General features: G+C 38.2%; 1 protein-coding gene across 2 annotated transcripts in view; it reads left to right on the top strand.

The window, feature by feature from the left end:
* Nucleotides 1-1,843: 1,843 nt before the first annotated feature.
* C8A (complement C8 alpha chain) overlaps nucleotides 1,844-15,808 on the top strand; it is a 68,764-nt gene continuing 54,799 nt past the window's right edge. For both annotated transcript variants that reach the window (XM_073896676.1, XM_073896675.1), the window contains exon 1: nucleotides 1,844-2,003. In XM_073896676.1, the coding sequence (XP_073752777.1) occupies nucleotides 1,927-2,003 (77 nt within the window). In that variant the 5' untranslated portion in view covers nucleotides 1,844-1,926. The remainder of the gene's footprint in view (nucleotides 2,004-15,808) is intronic.

The following is a 15,808-nucleotide window of genomic DNA, read 5'->3' as shown; positions in this document are numbered from 1 at the left end:
TGCCAGGCTCTTGCCGGTCCAGGCTAAGCAATCTGCTCGGGTTTGCTCTCGGGAGATTTTATTGCCTGCAAGCTTTCCGTACAGCGTTGGAGGACCAGGGTGAAAATGGTGGCCTCCCAATCTCTGCCCGGAGGAGCTGAGAACTCGGGGCCCCACTCCTCAGTGCGCCCCCAGAGAAAAGCAGCCAGTCACTCCCGTCTCCCCGGTCTCCGGCCGCACTCCGTGCTCACCCGGCCTGTGACTGAGCGTTTCTATGTCTGGCACCCGACCCCGTGTGGAGCCTCCAAACCCAGCAGATCCCTGCGGTGCGCTCCCGCGCCGCTCCTCCCGGGGGAGGAAGGGGAGTCTCCCTGGATCTGCTGCGTGTTGGGTCCCTGCTGGAGGAGCAGTGGCCCAACTGGGCTGCGGATCACAGTTTATGGCAACCCCGAGCTGAGAGCCTGCGACTCGGCTCCGTCCTTGCAGCCAGCTTCCCGGCTCCGATACCTGGGAGCTCTGCCACACTCAGGCTCCCCCGGTGTTTCCGTGACCCCGAGGGTCCTGAGACCACAGTGTCCCACGAGGGTTCCACCCCCGCTTAGCCACTGGAGCGACGTCCCTCCGCAGAGCCGACTTCTAAAAGTTCCGATTTTGTGCTCCGCGGCTCTATCACTTGCCAGAAGCGGCCGATGGAGGCCCCCTCCCCCGCCGTCTATCCTCCCGAATCTCACCTTGGATTCACTTCTCCGCACATCCTACCTTCCAGTAAGTGGTCGCTTCTCTGTTCAGAGAGGTGTTGCTATTCTTCTCTTCGATCTCCTGTTGAGTTCGTAGGTGTTCAGAATGGTTTGATCCCTATCCAGCTGAATTCCTGAGACCAGACGAAATCTAGGTCTCCTACTCCTCCGCCATCTTGCTCCGCCCCCCCCCAGACACACATTTCTTAAGCATACAAGTTGGTCATGAAAAGTTTTCATAACTTTATTTGAGATGACTAATGATATTACTGGCTAATCCTGCTAATGAGAGAAACTAAATATTCCCAAAGAGATCAAGACGGCTGTACATCCTTTGGGCAAGTTACTTAACTTCTCTGAACCTCCATTTCTTCAACTGCAAAATGAGATTAATCATTTCTATCTCATTGACTTGTGAGGGTTCAGTAAAATGAGACACATGACATGCCTGCCCCATGTTCAGTTATTCCTGTCTCTCTGTCTCTACTTATTTAATTAATTTATGAATATGTGTGGAAGAGTAAGAGAATATGTAGGTATGGTATCATTGGTGCAGATGTGTAGCTGTCACTATATTTCTAGAGAATGCTTCTGGAGATGTCTATAGAAGATATTTGGTCCCCTCAAGACACAAATATGCTGGGTCTTAATGATATCTAATGTCTGGATGAAAAGCAGAAAGTCCATTCATTTACCACAGCTCTCAGGCTCCAGATGTTTGGCAATACATTGTAGAACCTTTATGTAACTATTAACATTTTCTACATTTGGGCGGCTGTTTATGACGGAGCTGATACACCAGTATTAGCCCTGTTTCAGTCTTACAAAGCAAATCGATCTGACTTCAGAAGTTCCGAGAGCCACTCAGAAAGATTGAATGAATTCTGCAACTGTCTCTTGATTTGGCTTTGCCTCATTCTGAAAATAAGTTCTCTTTCCTAGACTGGTATTGGCTTCAAATCCTCCTTTCCTCAACCATATGGATATTACTTTTCAAAAGGTCTGAAGGACAGTGGCCTTTGGTGTCTGAAATTTTAGGTTGTTTGGCTAATCAATACCCTTGTCACTAATTAACCACATCTCAATGAGAATGAGTGAGTTCTGTTAGTTCCAAACATTAAATTGATCTTACAGGTCCCAGCCTGAAGACATATTTAACTTCAACTCTCTGAATAATTTTATTCGTTCTAAGTAATATAGGGTGCATGAGATGTTTGCTGCTGCTTTCTTCATCTTGTCTTTGATGACTTGTCAGCCTGGGGTAACCATTCAGGAGAAGGTGAACCGGTGAGTTGGCCATAAATCTGCAAAATTTGCACATAGGGATCACCTAATGGAGAGCTAAGGCACTTTCTTGTTTGCAACAGGTTATTTTAGGATGGAATGTGACCCCTTTTGTGTTATTACCAATCCAGTGAAGGACTGCAGGACAGTGAATAGAGCATGCCCTTGGAGTCAGATGGACCTGTATACAAATCACAGATCTAATACTCAAGAGTTGGGTAATTTGGAGTGGACCACTTAATCTGTTTGAGCTTCAGGTTCCCTAGCTGGAAATGAGAATAATAATGCCTCATCTATAAGAGCTAATGAATATGAAATAAGGTCCTAGATATAAAGTATACTCAGTTTAATAAATAATAATTCTCTTGAGTAATGTTGGACAGCTAACCTCTACTTACCTGTTTGTGAATCTTGCAAATTCCCATCTCATAGTGTTTGAGGGAGGATACAATTAAGTAATGTTAATAACATCATCTTGGGAAAGGCTAGAGATTGTAGAGATGCTGGGTCATTTCATTCTTAAAACGAGTTTACCTTTTGCCCTAGGGTAAAGAGTGAAAGTGATATTTTCATATGTACATTGCAATTTTACCCATTTCATTTCGTGAATGGTCCAACCTGGTTTCAGGTTTTTATATCGTAACATCAAGTATGTCATGGTGCTTAAACAGCCCCTTATTTTAGCTTTGGGGTAATGTGAAAGCAGTCCTTGTTTCCCAAACACTGAAGATGTTAAGTTGAGCTATTTTTTTCAAGTTTCTTGTTGAGTGATTTAACTTTGAATCATTATTGCTTTTAAATGCTAGAGCAAGAGAGATTTCCTTTACATAACAGTTCAGACAAGGGAAAGGCATTTTTACAAGCAGTTAATTTGCAACTTGTATTTAAAGCAAATACACTTTTGAAAAATCAGAAAATTCACCTCTAATAATTAGAAGATAAAGGCAAGAGAATGGTGGTAAAGGAAATCTCTACTGAGATACTCTTAATTATAAAAGCTTATCATTGTAATCCTTTTTGAAAATGAACGAAGAGTCTTGATGTTTGATGAACTTATCAAATAAGACAGGCCAGTAAAGAGGCAAATTTGAAGTCAAGGAAAAAGAGAGCCAATTAAATACTTCACAAAGTGCTGAAGTAGGAAATCATGAGGTCTTTGTCTCTAATGCCAGTTTATCTGACCCTGGCTTTGAAAATGGAAGACTACATGGTGAAATAATTTTACTGGGTTCAAATTATGGCCCTGGCATTTACTATTGGTGTGATCTCAGGCAAGTTACATAAGTGTACTGAGCTGTAAAATGGGAGGAAATTCAGAGAAACAAACAGATGAAAGTACTTAGGACAATGCCTGGTACTAAGTAAGCATTCAGTGGAAGCTACTGCCAGTGGTTTTGTGTGATTGTTATTGTCATATTTTGGTCTTTCCATTCTCTCTGATGGTTGACAAAAATTAGATAGAACAAATGTATAGTGTGTCAATTGGCATGGATCGTCAAGTTTGGTCAGTGATTTCAAACATATACAGAATTTAACAGTGGCACTCTTTTTGCCCCAAATAAAATCTTACATGAAACCTAACAGTGAGAAAAACAGATGATATATGTTTTTAATGGTACACTTTAATTTTTAAATTTGTTTTAATTTTTAAAATTTTTGGTACATTTTTATTTTTATAAGCTCTTTTTTACCATTTGCTTATTATATGTAAACTCTTAATAGAAACATGGGGTTGAAGAAAACATTTAAAAATAATGGTGATGAGGGATGCCTGGGTGGCTCAGTCAGTTAAGTGTCTGCCTTCAGTTCAGGTCATGATCCCAGGTCCTGGGATCAAGTCCCGCATCGGGCTCCTTGCTCAATGGGGAGTCTGCTTCTCCCTCTGCCTGTCGCATCCCCTGCTGTGCTCTCTCTCTCTCTGACAAACAAATAGATAAATAAATCTTTAAAAAAATAAAATTCTGATGATGAAAATCAGTTGTAATATCCAGCCTCAAATATCAATGGCTCTCCATCACGTATTTTATATAAATAATACATTTTAGCATGTGTGTTGCTTTAAAAAGTTTAAACAATTTTCAGTCCTTCTAATTTATTGAGATTGTTTTATGATAAAGAATATGATCTCTTAGTGAATATATCATGTGCACTCAAAAGTGGGTATTTCTGTGTTGTTGGGTGTAGTGCTAAGTCATTAAATCAAGCTGGTTGTTAATGTTGCTCAAGTTTTCATCTCCTTGCTCTATTTATTACTGAGGGAGGGATGTTGCCATCTCCAGCTATATTGTGGATTTGTCTATTTCTCCTTTCAGTTCCTTCAGTTTTTGCTTCATGTGTTTTCAAACTCTGTTATCTATCATCTATCTATCTACCTATCTATCATCTATCTATATTTAGAATTATTATGTCTTCTTGATGACTTGCCTCCTTATCATTATGAAAGGCTTTCAATATCCATAGGAATTGTTTTTGTTCTGCAGTCTATTATTAATATAACTATTCTTGCTTTCTTTTGATTATTGTTTGCATGGTGAGTTTTTTCCAATACTTTATTTTGACTTATCTGATTCTTCATACTTTAGAATATGCTTCATGAAGATAGCACATAGATGAATTTTGCTTTAGTGTCTAGTCTAACAATCTCTGTCTTTTAATCACAGTATTTATACCATTTATATAAAATGTAATTACTGATAACTTTGCATTTGTTTATCACCTTTTTGTTTTTTACTTGTCCCATTTGCTCTTTATTTCTGGTTTTTATCTTTTAGATTTAATATTTTTTCTAATTCCAAATGATTTATTAGCTATTCTGCTTTCTTGTTGCTGTTGTTATTGTTCTTAGATTTACAATATATGCCATTAATTTATCACAGCCTACTTTCCAATAATATGATATCATTTTTATATCATTTTTTTTCTCACTGAGTAACTTCCTTTGACATTTCTTGCAATGCAGAATGACTTTTGGTGATGAATTCTCCATTTTCAGTGGTCTGAAAAAGTCTTCATTTTGCCTTTATTTTGAAGGATACCTTTGTTGAATATAAAGTTCTAAGTGAGTTATTTCTTTTCCTGCCACATCACTTTAAAGATTCATTCCATTATCTTTGGCTTGCATAGTCCCTAAAGGAAAAATCTGCTTTTCCTCTTTGTGTAATATGTCATTTTTAAAAAATTGACTACTTTTACGATTTTCTCTTTATAACTGATTTTCAGCAATTTGATTATGATGCACTTTGGTATGGTTCTCTAGGTTTATAGTTCTCACCAAATTTGGAAAAAAATTTTGCCATTATTAATTTTTTTAAAGATTTTACTTATTTATTTGAGAGAGAGAGAATGAGAGATAGAGAGCATGAGAGGGAAGAGGGTCAGAGGGAGAAGCAGACTCCCTGCTGAGCAGGGAGCCCGATGTGGGACTCGATCCCGGGACTCCAGGATCATGACCTGAGCTGAAGGCAGTCGCTTAACCAACTGAGCCACCCAGACACCCTTGCCATTATTAATTTAAATGTGTTCTCTGCCCCATAATCTCTTTTCCTTCTGATAGTATAATTGCAGATAGGTTAGACTGCTCAATAACCCACAGTCCACTGAGGCTCTGCTCTTTTTTGTTGTTGTTGTTGCTGGCAGTCTTTTTATCTTTTTGTTCCATTTTGGATAGCTTCTGTCATTGTATCTTCAAGTTTGCTAATCTTTTCCTCTGCAGTATTTAATCTGTTGTTAACCTGTTCAATGAATTTTTCATTGCTGTTGTAATGATTTTCAGCTTTAAAAGTTTCATTTGGTATTCTTTTACATCTTCCACTTATCATCATGTTCATAATTCTCCTTACATACTTGGATATATGTGCAATAACTCTTCCAAAGTTCTTGTCTGCTGCTTCCATCCTTTCTGTATCACAGATCTTTGGAATTAGGACTGACAAAGACAACATATGGTTTAATCCATCCACTCCTGTGGCAGGCAAAGAATCTGAGCCCCAGAAAGGGAGAGAGAGAGAGAAAGAGGGGGGGGGGGCATATTATATAACAACCAGGCCTCTCTGCCAGGCATTTTAAGAATACTGGCCAATTAATCCTCTTTGTGTCCCTCTAAGATTACTGTAATTATTAACTCCTGATTGAGGGCCAGAGAGGAGACAAAGCAGTCTGACAGGTTCTAAATCACTTGGCCACCTAGTGGAACAGTCAGGTCTTCTAATTGCTGGCTCACTGTTATCTCCACCATTCCTGCTACCCTCACCCACTAGAAAAAAAAATGTTTTTTTTTCCCCAAAACTAAGCACACATTTTGATAAGTAATGCAAATACAACATTTTCAACCAAAAATTTCCATTGATGGAAAATGAACAAAATTCCTTTAGAGGGACTGATGGAAACATGAGTGAGAACCTCAAACATGGAGGATGACCATAAAGGTTTGTTTCTCTGTATTATTAAATAGGACACAGAGGTAGCAGGCCCTGAGAAGTTTAAATCATGATCCTTCTCTATTTTATTTATTTCAGAGGCATTAGAGTGTGTTTATCAAAGTACCCAGGGCTAGGGCCATGTGACTATTTTCAAAGGTTGTCCAGATAACTGGAAATCAGTATGTATTCAAGCTACGTGAATTTTTAACTAATACAAACAGTCAGAGTTGTGGATATAACTTATAGGGGAATCCTGTGAATGTGGACATTTTTGTTCAGGGTAACTAATCATTAACTGTACTTCAAGTGGCATTGGGTATCGCCTTTGGAGTGAGATCAACCTGGGTTTAAATCCTGGCTTCACCACTTAGTGGCTCCAGAATTTGGGCAAGTTAAACTAAGACTCAACTTTCTCATCTATAAAACAGAGATACATATATCACTGAGTGTTTCTCAGGAGTTAGGAGAGTTCATACAAAGTATTTAGCACAAAAATGGCACATGGTAAGCTTTTAGAATATTATTCTTATTACTCTCTTTCCCTTTTGTCAGAAATCCTTCATAGTGTATCTTGGAATGCTAAAACAATGCATATGTTTTAGTGTCAAACAGCCTTCGTTTAAATCCTTGCTTTGCCATTTTACTATCTATGTAACTTTAAGCAAGTTTATTTCATCTCCCCATGAATCTGTTTTACTTACCTATAAAATGGGTGTAATAATTCCCACCCCACAGCATTCTTATAAAATTTAAATGAAATAATATAAAAGTGAATGAGATAATATATTTATACCCAACATTTTACTGAGTTCCTACCATAGGCGAAGTACTACACTTAGCACTAGGCTGCAGTGGTGAACAATATAGTCGGGACCTCTGCCTGGTAGAACGTGCAGTGTAGGGATGGAGATAAAGTATGAGCAGTTCTATGTATATGGCATGATGTTAATATAGGGCAGGCAGGTCAAAGAAAGCTATCTAGAGGAAGAGAGGCTTAACTGAACTGGGACATTTCAGCCAGATGAACGAGGTGTGATTACTCGATGTGGAGGAAACAGCATTATGCAAACAAATGCAGGAAAGTCTGGCACACGCTTAGAGCTAGAAGTTCTGTGTGGAATTCTCTGTGTACCCAGCACACAGTAGATACTTTTCATGTGTTCATTTCATCCATCCATTTGTTCTTTTGTTCATTTATTCATTCAGTACATACTGTAGGTATGTTAGGGGTTGGTGGTCAACTACACAGATAATGTTCCTACCCTTATGGAATTTACAGTGTAGTGATAGAGTCCATAAACACGTAAACAAAATATTACAGTAAAAAACTGTGATAAGGACTATGGAGGAAACAAATAGGGCCTTTTGATGGAGGATATTAGAGCAATCTAAAGACAGGCTGGCTGGTGGGTTTTCTCTAGAGGTGGCATTTAAGCTGAGAGATGTAGGATGGTAAGGAGAAGCCAGGTGAAGAACAAGGGAGAATGGAGAGATCAACCTGTGCGAAGATCCAGTGGGAAATGGCCCATCCTGCTCCGGGCCCTGAAGGATGGGAACAGCATGAAAGCAGGGTATTGTGCCCTAAGAGGATGTCAAAAAGGTGGGCAGAGACCAGATCACAGGGGACCTTGGCATCATGATGAGGAATTTGGACTTCAGTCTATGTGTACTACCAACCAACCAACCAACCAGCCAGCGAAAAAACACTGGAGGTTTTTATAAAGGGCCTGGGGGTGGGGGGGGGAGGGATTATCTGATTTCTAATAAAAAAAAATTTGTTCTGGTGGCTGTGCAGAGAAGGAATGGGTGAAAGCTGCAGTGGGCAGTCCCACAGGAGGCCACAGCAGCGCTCTGGGTGAGAGATAATGGTGCCTTAATGAGAGTTGTAGCAGTAGGTGTAGGTGGAAGGGAAGATATTTGACATATATCTTGAAAGTGAAACGACAGAAATTTCCAAAGGACTAGATATGGGGGTGAGGGGAAAGAAGGGATTAAACACCACAGCCAGGGATCTGGCTTGAGCAACTGCGTGTTACGGTGGTTCCACTTTTGGATGTGGGTAAACTGAGAGAGAAGCTGGTTAGAAGAAAATTAAGAGTTGATACCTGGAGCCATTAAAAGATTGCCGTGCCTCAGAGGCACCGACCTGGGGGAGATCTAAAATGGCGCAATTGGATAAAGAAAACAGGATTTAAGAGGAGTGGTCTAGGTTGAAGACCTAAAGTGAGGAGGCATTAGCACAGAGTCAGCGGAAGCCCAGGAAATGGATCTCACCTTCCTAAGAGTGAGAGAAGCAGAAAGAGAAAAGAAAGGCAATACTGCACCGCGAGGCATTCTAGTTTGTAGAGAATTCAAAAAGAACTGGCCACAGAGGTCGGGAGGGAGCCAGGAAGTGTGGTGCTGAAGCTGTCCAAGACAGACCGATTTCAAGAAGAGAACAATGGCTAACAGAAGGAAGTAAGACCAAGTCAGGAAACTTTCCACTGGATTTAACAACATGGAGGTCACTGGAGACTCAGTCAACTTTCAAAGTCAGTTTAAAATACCTCAGTTTCATGACATAATTTCCATGTAATAACTGAATGGATCTGCCTCAAGATGATATAATTAGTGACAGTCAGTCTTAAATATAAGCTGAGCCAACTTATTAGGATGATCTTTTGGCAATAATCAGGGTTAGGCCTCCTAACCTTCTAGCCAATTAATTATTTTGTGATCTCAATTGCTGAGGTAGCCACATGCGGGGGTCAAGCATTTGACTCACAGGTTGCATGTTCAACTCCAGGTTTTAGGCCCTTTGCCCTCTGGGCCACCCTATTTAAAAAGTCAAATGGGTAGTATCTCACTATTCCACAGCCCTATACAGCATAGGCATTCAATACCTTTTTGATGAAGGTGGAGAGTTTTGATGAGCGTGTATGGGGTTGAGAAGGTTAGAGAGAAGGAACTGACATGTACGTCAGGCTTGTGCTTAGGGCTTTACATACATGATCTTAGCCCATATTCAAAACAGTCTCACAAGTTATTATTATCCTATTTTTCACTTACAAGGAAATCAAAGTTCAGTAGGTAGCAGAAACTGCATTTCAATGCATGTTTGGTGGACTCCAAACCACTTTGTGTTATATCAGTATGCCCTCAACTGTGTTACACGATCTTACAGATGTTGCATGAAACAAGAAATGATGTGTTCAAAAATTTGGGAAAATGCTGGGTTGTGTAAATTAGACTGCAGGACTTCTCAGGGCCTTTAATATGTTGCATTTTAAATTTCCAAAAGTAGCATGTTGTATGCAATTTATCCAAATTTGACCATGTAAGTTTTCTTCTCTTCCTTCACAACCCCAGGTTGAGTACTCCACAGAGCACACTTTGAGAAATCCTGCCATAGTACTATATTGACTTGTGGCGATTCTATAGATTAAAAAAAACTAAAAGCCAGTTAGGTAAAGAAACTTGCTCACTGTAGCATAACAAAGTAGATGTAAACTAAAAATTATAATCAAAGCCTCCCGACTCTCAGTGCTCTGTATTAAATGTGTTATTGCTTGAGTAGATTCTCAGCAGCTAGGAGATGCTTTTCTTATTTTTTATTCTTTGGAGATGCTTTAAAACTATTTTCCAAGATCTAGTAGATCACAAATTTATCCATGGTTTCCTAAGTAAATGAAAAAAAAAATGATACAATTCTTCTGGAAAGCCATTTGGCCATAGGTGTCATAAGCCTTAAAATCACCCGTATCCTTCAGGCCAGGCATCCCATTCTACAGGCTGTATCTTCAGGAAAGAACTTAGAATATGGAAAGACTGGGTGCTCAATAATCTAATTTTTTGATGTTAGACTAGTGGAACCATGTGTAGCCATCATAAATAGTTTATATTTCTGCTATGGTATTAAGTGGAAAATCAGGATGTAAAATATAATACTCAGTATGACCTCAATTATATTATGAAAATGGAATGAAAGGAAATAAAACAAAATATTAATGGTGGGAAGGTTGGAGGCATTTTTTTCTTTTATGTTCTCTTTAAAGAGAATGTATTGCTTTTATAATAAGCAAAAAATAAACTACATTTAAAGATTCATTGGAATGATACGAGAAAGTGCTGGACATATTGATATTGGCTAAAAGGTTGGAGCCCTGTAATGACTTAATGAATGGTCCTTGTGTACTTTCTGTACCCTTGCTTCAATGATAGCATTACTATGTGTGCTTCTGTCTAGACATCATGTCACAAAGCTTTTAGAGCTACAGCAACACAGTACTGCTCTGTCTAGGTTTTCACTTCCATCCATTAATACTGTTTCCTTCCACTTTGACATCATAATGCAGTCTCTGTGGGCTTACATTGATACTATCTTGTCAATTCCATAGTGAGATGCAAAAATAATCCTGGAGTCATTTTCTGTTCCCAAACCTTCATCATGTACCTTCTACCCACCTTTTGATGATTAGAACCCTGTCTTTCTCCATGTTCCTATACTTCAAACTTTCATTATTAGGACAATCTATCAGAAAAAAATACATATAGACAGAATCTTGAGCCATTTGAATATCTAGTTACCAGAATTAATTAATTAGCTTCTAACCGGAAATTAGGTTCAAATAAGTCTCTAAACAATGCCATTCTATTTCTTGTAAATTGGTTTCATTCTTTCCCTTCTTTTCTTTCCTTCCTTCCTCTTCCTCTCTCCCCCGTTCCCTCCCCTCTTCCCTTTTTGTCCCTCACCCTCCCTGCCTTCCTCCCTTCATTCTTTTTTTTTTCCCTTTCCTAAATATTCACTGAACACTTTCCTTGGGTCTGACACCATGATAGGTACAGTAAACAAACATTCAGACAGTATCTGCCTTCACAGAGCTTACCATCTGGTGAAGACAGAAATTAGACAAATATTACAAGTGTGATAATTAAGTGTTGAGAAGATGTGCAGAGATTGACCAAACCAGATGAGGGGAGGAAAAATATTTCCTAGAGAAGTGATGTTTAGGATGACATTGAAAGATACCTAGGAGTTAACCAGGTAAAGTGGTAGATAGTTGGATTCGTTCAGGATTGGGTTTTATAGGTAGGCGTGATTAAGGGAAGAGTGGAGTCCAGAAATTTAGGACATGATTATGATTTTGAAATGATAGATCATGGAATCAAAACTAGTTATAAAGGGAAATGAAACTAGAGGGAATATTATTGATTGAAAGCTTAGGTGTCAAGAGAGTAAAAGCCCCAAAGAAGTCCAAATAAAAGTGCATTGGGGATCCTTGAGCATACACTAACAGAAGTAGAAGAGCCCCCAAATAACTATTCACAGATGACTCACGAATTAATGATTTGGAGGAGAAGCTGTTTCAGAGAGTGAGAAGGACCAGGATGTGACCATAGAAAATAGTAGAGTGATGGGGCGCCTGGGTGGCTCAGTTGGTTAAGCGACTGCCTTCGGCTCGGGTCATGATCCTGGAGTCCCGGGATGAGTCCCACATCGGGCTCCCTGCTCAGCAGGGAGTCTGCTTCTCCCTCTGACCCTCTTCCCTCTCGTGCTCTCTATCTCTCATTCTCTCTCTCTCAAATAAGTAAATAAAATCTTAAAAAAAAAAAAAGAAAATAGTAGAGTGATGAAAAAGTCCCTGGAGGTGAGGAAAAGGAGTGATTGAAGGGCAAGGGTTAGATAGCTCATTTATGGGGCTGGCGGGGTTTCCCAGGGTGATGGAAGGAATTGGAATAGAAAGGAAGTTTGTGAGCCGAGGGCTGAAGTTTTCTTTGCTACTGTCCCTACAGTAGCACTGGTATTACACATTAACATCATTTTATAGATCAGAGTTTCTCAAAATGTGGTCTGCAGACCCCAGGGAGTCCCCAAGCTCTTTACAGAGGAGCTCTATGGGTTCAAAACAATAACACTGAGACATTTGCCCTTTCCACTGGGTTAATACTTTCACTGATGGTGCAAAAGTTATGGTGGATAAAAATACTGTGGTCTTGGTACAAATCAAGGCAGTGGCATCAAACTCACAGGAAAGAAGTTAAGTTTGACTTAAGAAAGTCCCTCTTGCAACAGTAAAAATCACTAATGCTATTAAACTTCAATCTTTGAAAAAAACACCTCAATCTTTGAACACAAGTTACTTAAATATTCTATGTGACAAAATGGGGAGAATGCATTATGAACTTCTGCTGTACTGAAGTATGATGGTTGCCTTAAGAAAAAGCAATTAGCCACTTTTTTCCTTGGAACGTTGTTTTTACTCGACAAGACAGCTAAGAAGCTATGGTTATTCAGTCTTACTTATTTGGCAGACATTGTTTCAAAAATGAACAGGGAACCCATCACTTCAAGGAAACCAAATAATATAATTTGTTATCAATGATAAAATTTTTGAGCTTTCAAACAAAAATTAAAATTTTGGAAAACATAACCACTGAGCTTGATGAGATCACTGGTAATATTAATAAATTTGACTTTTTATATTGGAGAGTGAAATGTGTTAATATTGTTAAGATATGCATAGTGAACCATTGTTTTCCAAATTTCCAATGCCTGGTGTTATAAAAATCATGTAGGAGTGCCAAAGCCAAATCCATTCAAAATACTTTAATGTAACAGGGTGCAAAAAAATTCATTGACATGCTTTCAGATTCTACATTGCAACTAACATTTAAAAAATTACGGCTTGTCAAGTTGTGGTGTAGTATCAAAGAAGAATACCCACAGTTAACTGAAAGACTATTAAAATTCCCCTCAACTATGTAACATTTTCAACTATATACATCTCTGAGGCTTATTTTCTTCAAAGACCTCAACAAAAGCAACATAAAGCAACATATTGAATGAAGAAGCAGAAATGAGAATGGAACTGCATTCTACTAACCCAAACATTAAAGACAGTTGCAAATATCTTAAAAAAAAAAAAGACAGTTGCAAATAGGTAAAACAATGACATCCTTTTCACTAATTATTTTTCATGGAAATCTGCTTTCAAATAAAATTATGGCGTATATTGTAACATGTAGTGAGTTTGATATTAAACTTTTAAATAGATAAATACATATTGCTAAAATTTATCTTTTGATTTTTAATGTTGTGAGTATCAGTAGCTGCAGCTCACTTAAACAAAGATTCTCTGGAGTCCTCAGTAATATGTTAGAGTATACAAGAGTCCTGGGACCCAAGTTTGGAAACCAGTTGTTAAAGATGAACATTGCTTTCCCCATGGCTCCTTGTCTTGGGTTTCAGCCTGGATGACTAGTAGCTCATGGAATAATTAGCATGAAATTTGAAGCACCCTTTTTCCTACACTTGGGTGATAATTGTACCATTCGTCACAGCAGACGGTACCTGGCTCTCAGAAGTTATGGTAATACTGGTGGTAACAGTCAGATTAACAGGTGAATCCCACCAAACAATTAAAGAAGAGTTAATACCTATTCTCCCAAACTATTTTAAAAAAAATAGAAGAGGAAGGAAAGCTTCCAAATACACTCTACAAGAAATGGATAAATTCCGAGAAATCAACAATCTTCCAAAATTGAATCAGGAACAAACAGAAAATCTGAACAGACCAGTTATTACTAACAAAATTGAACCAGTAATCAGAAAATTCCTACAAACAAAAGTCCTGGACCAGACAGATTCACAGATGAATCCCACCAAACAATTAAGGAAGAGTTAATACCTATTCTCAAACTATTTCAAAAAATAGAAGAGGAAGGAAAGCTTCCAAATACATTCTACAAGGCCAGCATTACTCTGATGCCAAAACTGGACAAAGGCTTCACACAAGAAGAAAAGTACAAGCTATCTCCAATGAACACAGATGCAAAAATCCTCAACAAAATATTAGCAAACCACATTCAACAACACATTAAAAGGATCATTCACCATGTTCTAATGGGATTTTTTCCAGGGATGCAAGAATGGTTCAATATTCACAAATCAATCAACATGATACACCACATTAACAAAATGAAGGATAAAAATCATACAATCATCTCAATAGATGCAGAAAAAGCATTTGACAAAATTCAACATCGATTAAGGAAAAAAAGCTCTCAACAAAGTGGGTTTAGAGTGAACATACCTCAACATAATAAAGGCCATATATGACAAGCCCACAGCTAACATCATACTCACTGGCGAAAATGGAGACCTTTTTCTCTAAGATCAGGAACAAGACAAAGATGTCCACTCACCATTTTTATTCAACATAGTCCTGGAAATCCTAGTTCCAAGCAAACTGAAAGAGGAAGAAATAAAACATATCCAAATTGGTAAGAAAGAAGTAAAACTGTCACTATTTGCACATGACATGATACTATACATAGAAAACCCAAAAGACTTTACCAGAAAACTATTAAAAGTAATAAATAAATTCAGTGAAGTTATAGGATACAAAATTAATATACAAAGAATGTTAGTTCTCCTCTGTACTTGTGTCTCTAAAATTAGGATAACTTGATCCACAATAGGATTGATATAGAATTAAAAAAGTTAATTTATATAAACACTCCAGCAGCACACCTGCATACAGTAGGAGTGGTATTGTTAAAATGTCCATACTATCCAGAGCAACCTATAGATTTAATGCAATCCCTATCAAAACAGTAACAGAATTTCTCACAGAACTAGAACAAATAATCCTAAAATTTGTATGGAACCACAAAAGACCCCAAATAGCCAAATGCATCTTGAAAAAGAGCAACAAAACTGAAGTATCATAATCCCAGCTGTCAAGGTATACTACAAAGATACAGTAATCAAAACAGTATGGTACTAGCACAAAAATGGACACATACATCAACAAAACAGAATAGAAAGCCCAGAAATAAACCCACACTTTTATGGTCAATTAATCCACAACAAAAAAAGGAGGAATATACAATGGAAAAAAGACAATCTGTTCAATAAATGGTGCTAAGAAAGCTGGACAGCTATATGCAAAAGAATAAAACCGGACTATTTTCTCATACCATACACAAAAATAAATTCAAATGGATTAAGGACCTAAATGTCAGACCTGAAACCACAAAATTCCTAGAAGAAGAAATAGGAAGCAATCTCTTTGATATCAGCTGTAGAAACATTTTTCTAGATATGTCTCCTTTGGTAAGAGATACAAAAGCAAAATTAAACTACTGGGACCACACCAAAATAAAAAGCATTTGCACAGTGAAGGAAACCATCAAGAAAACAAAAAGACAATCTACTGAATAGGAGAAGATATTTGCAAATGATATATCAGATAAGGGGTTAATATCCAACACCAACTCAACACCAAAAAATTAAATAATCCAATTAAAAGTAGACAGAGGATATGAATAGACATTTTCCCAAAGAAGACATACAGGTACATGAAAAGAAGCTCAACATCACTAATCAATAGGAAAATGCAAATCAAA

This window comes from Callorhinus ursinus, unplaced genomic scaffold, assembly GCF_003265705.2.
Source record: "Callorhinus ursinus isolate GAN/ISIS: 27379988/994484 unplaced genomic scaffold, GSC_fseal_2.0 scaffold9, whole genome shotgun sequence".
NCBI classification, from domain to species: Eukaryota; Metazoa; Chordata; class Mammalia; order Carnivora; family Otariidae; genus Callorhinus; species Callorhinus ursinus.
This window is presented reverse-complemented; position numbering and strand designations above follow the sequence as displayed.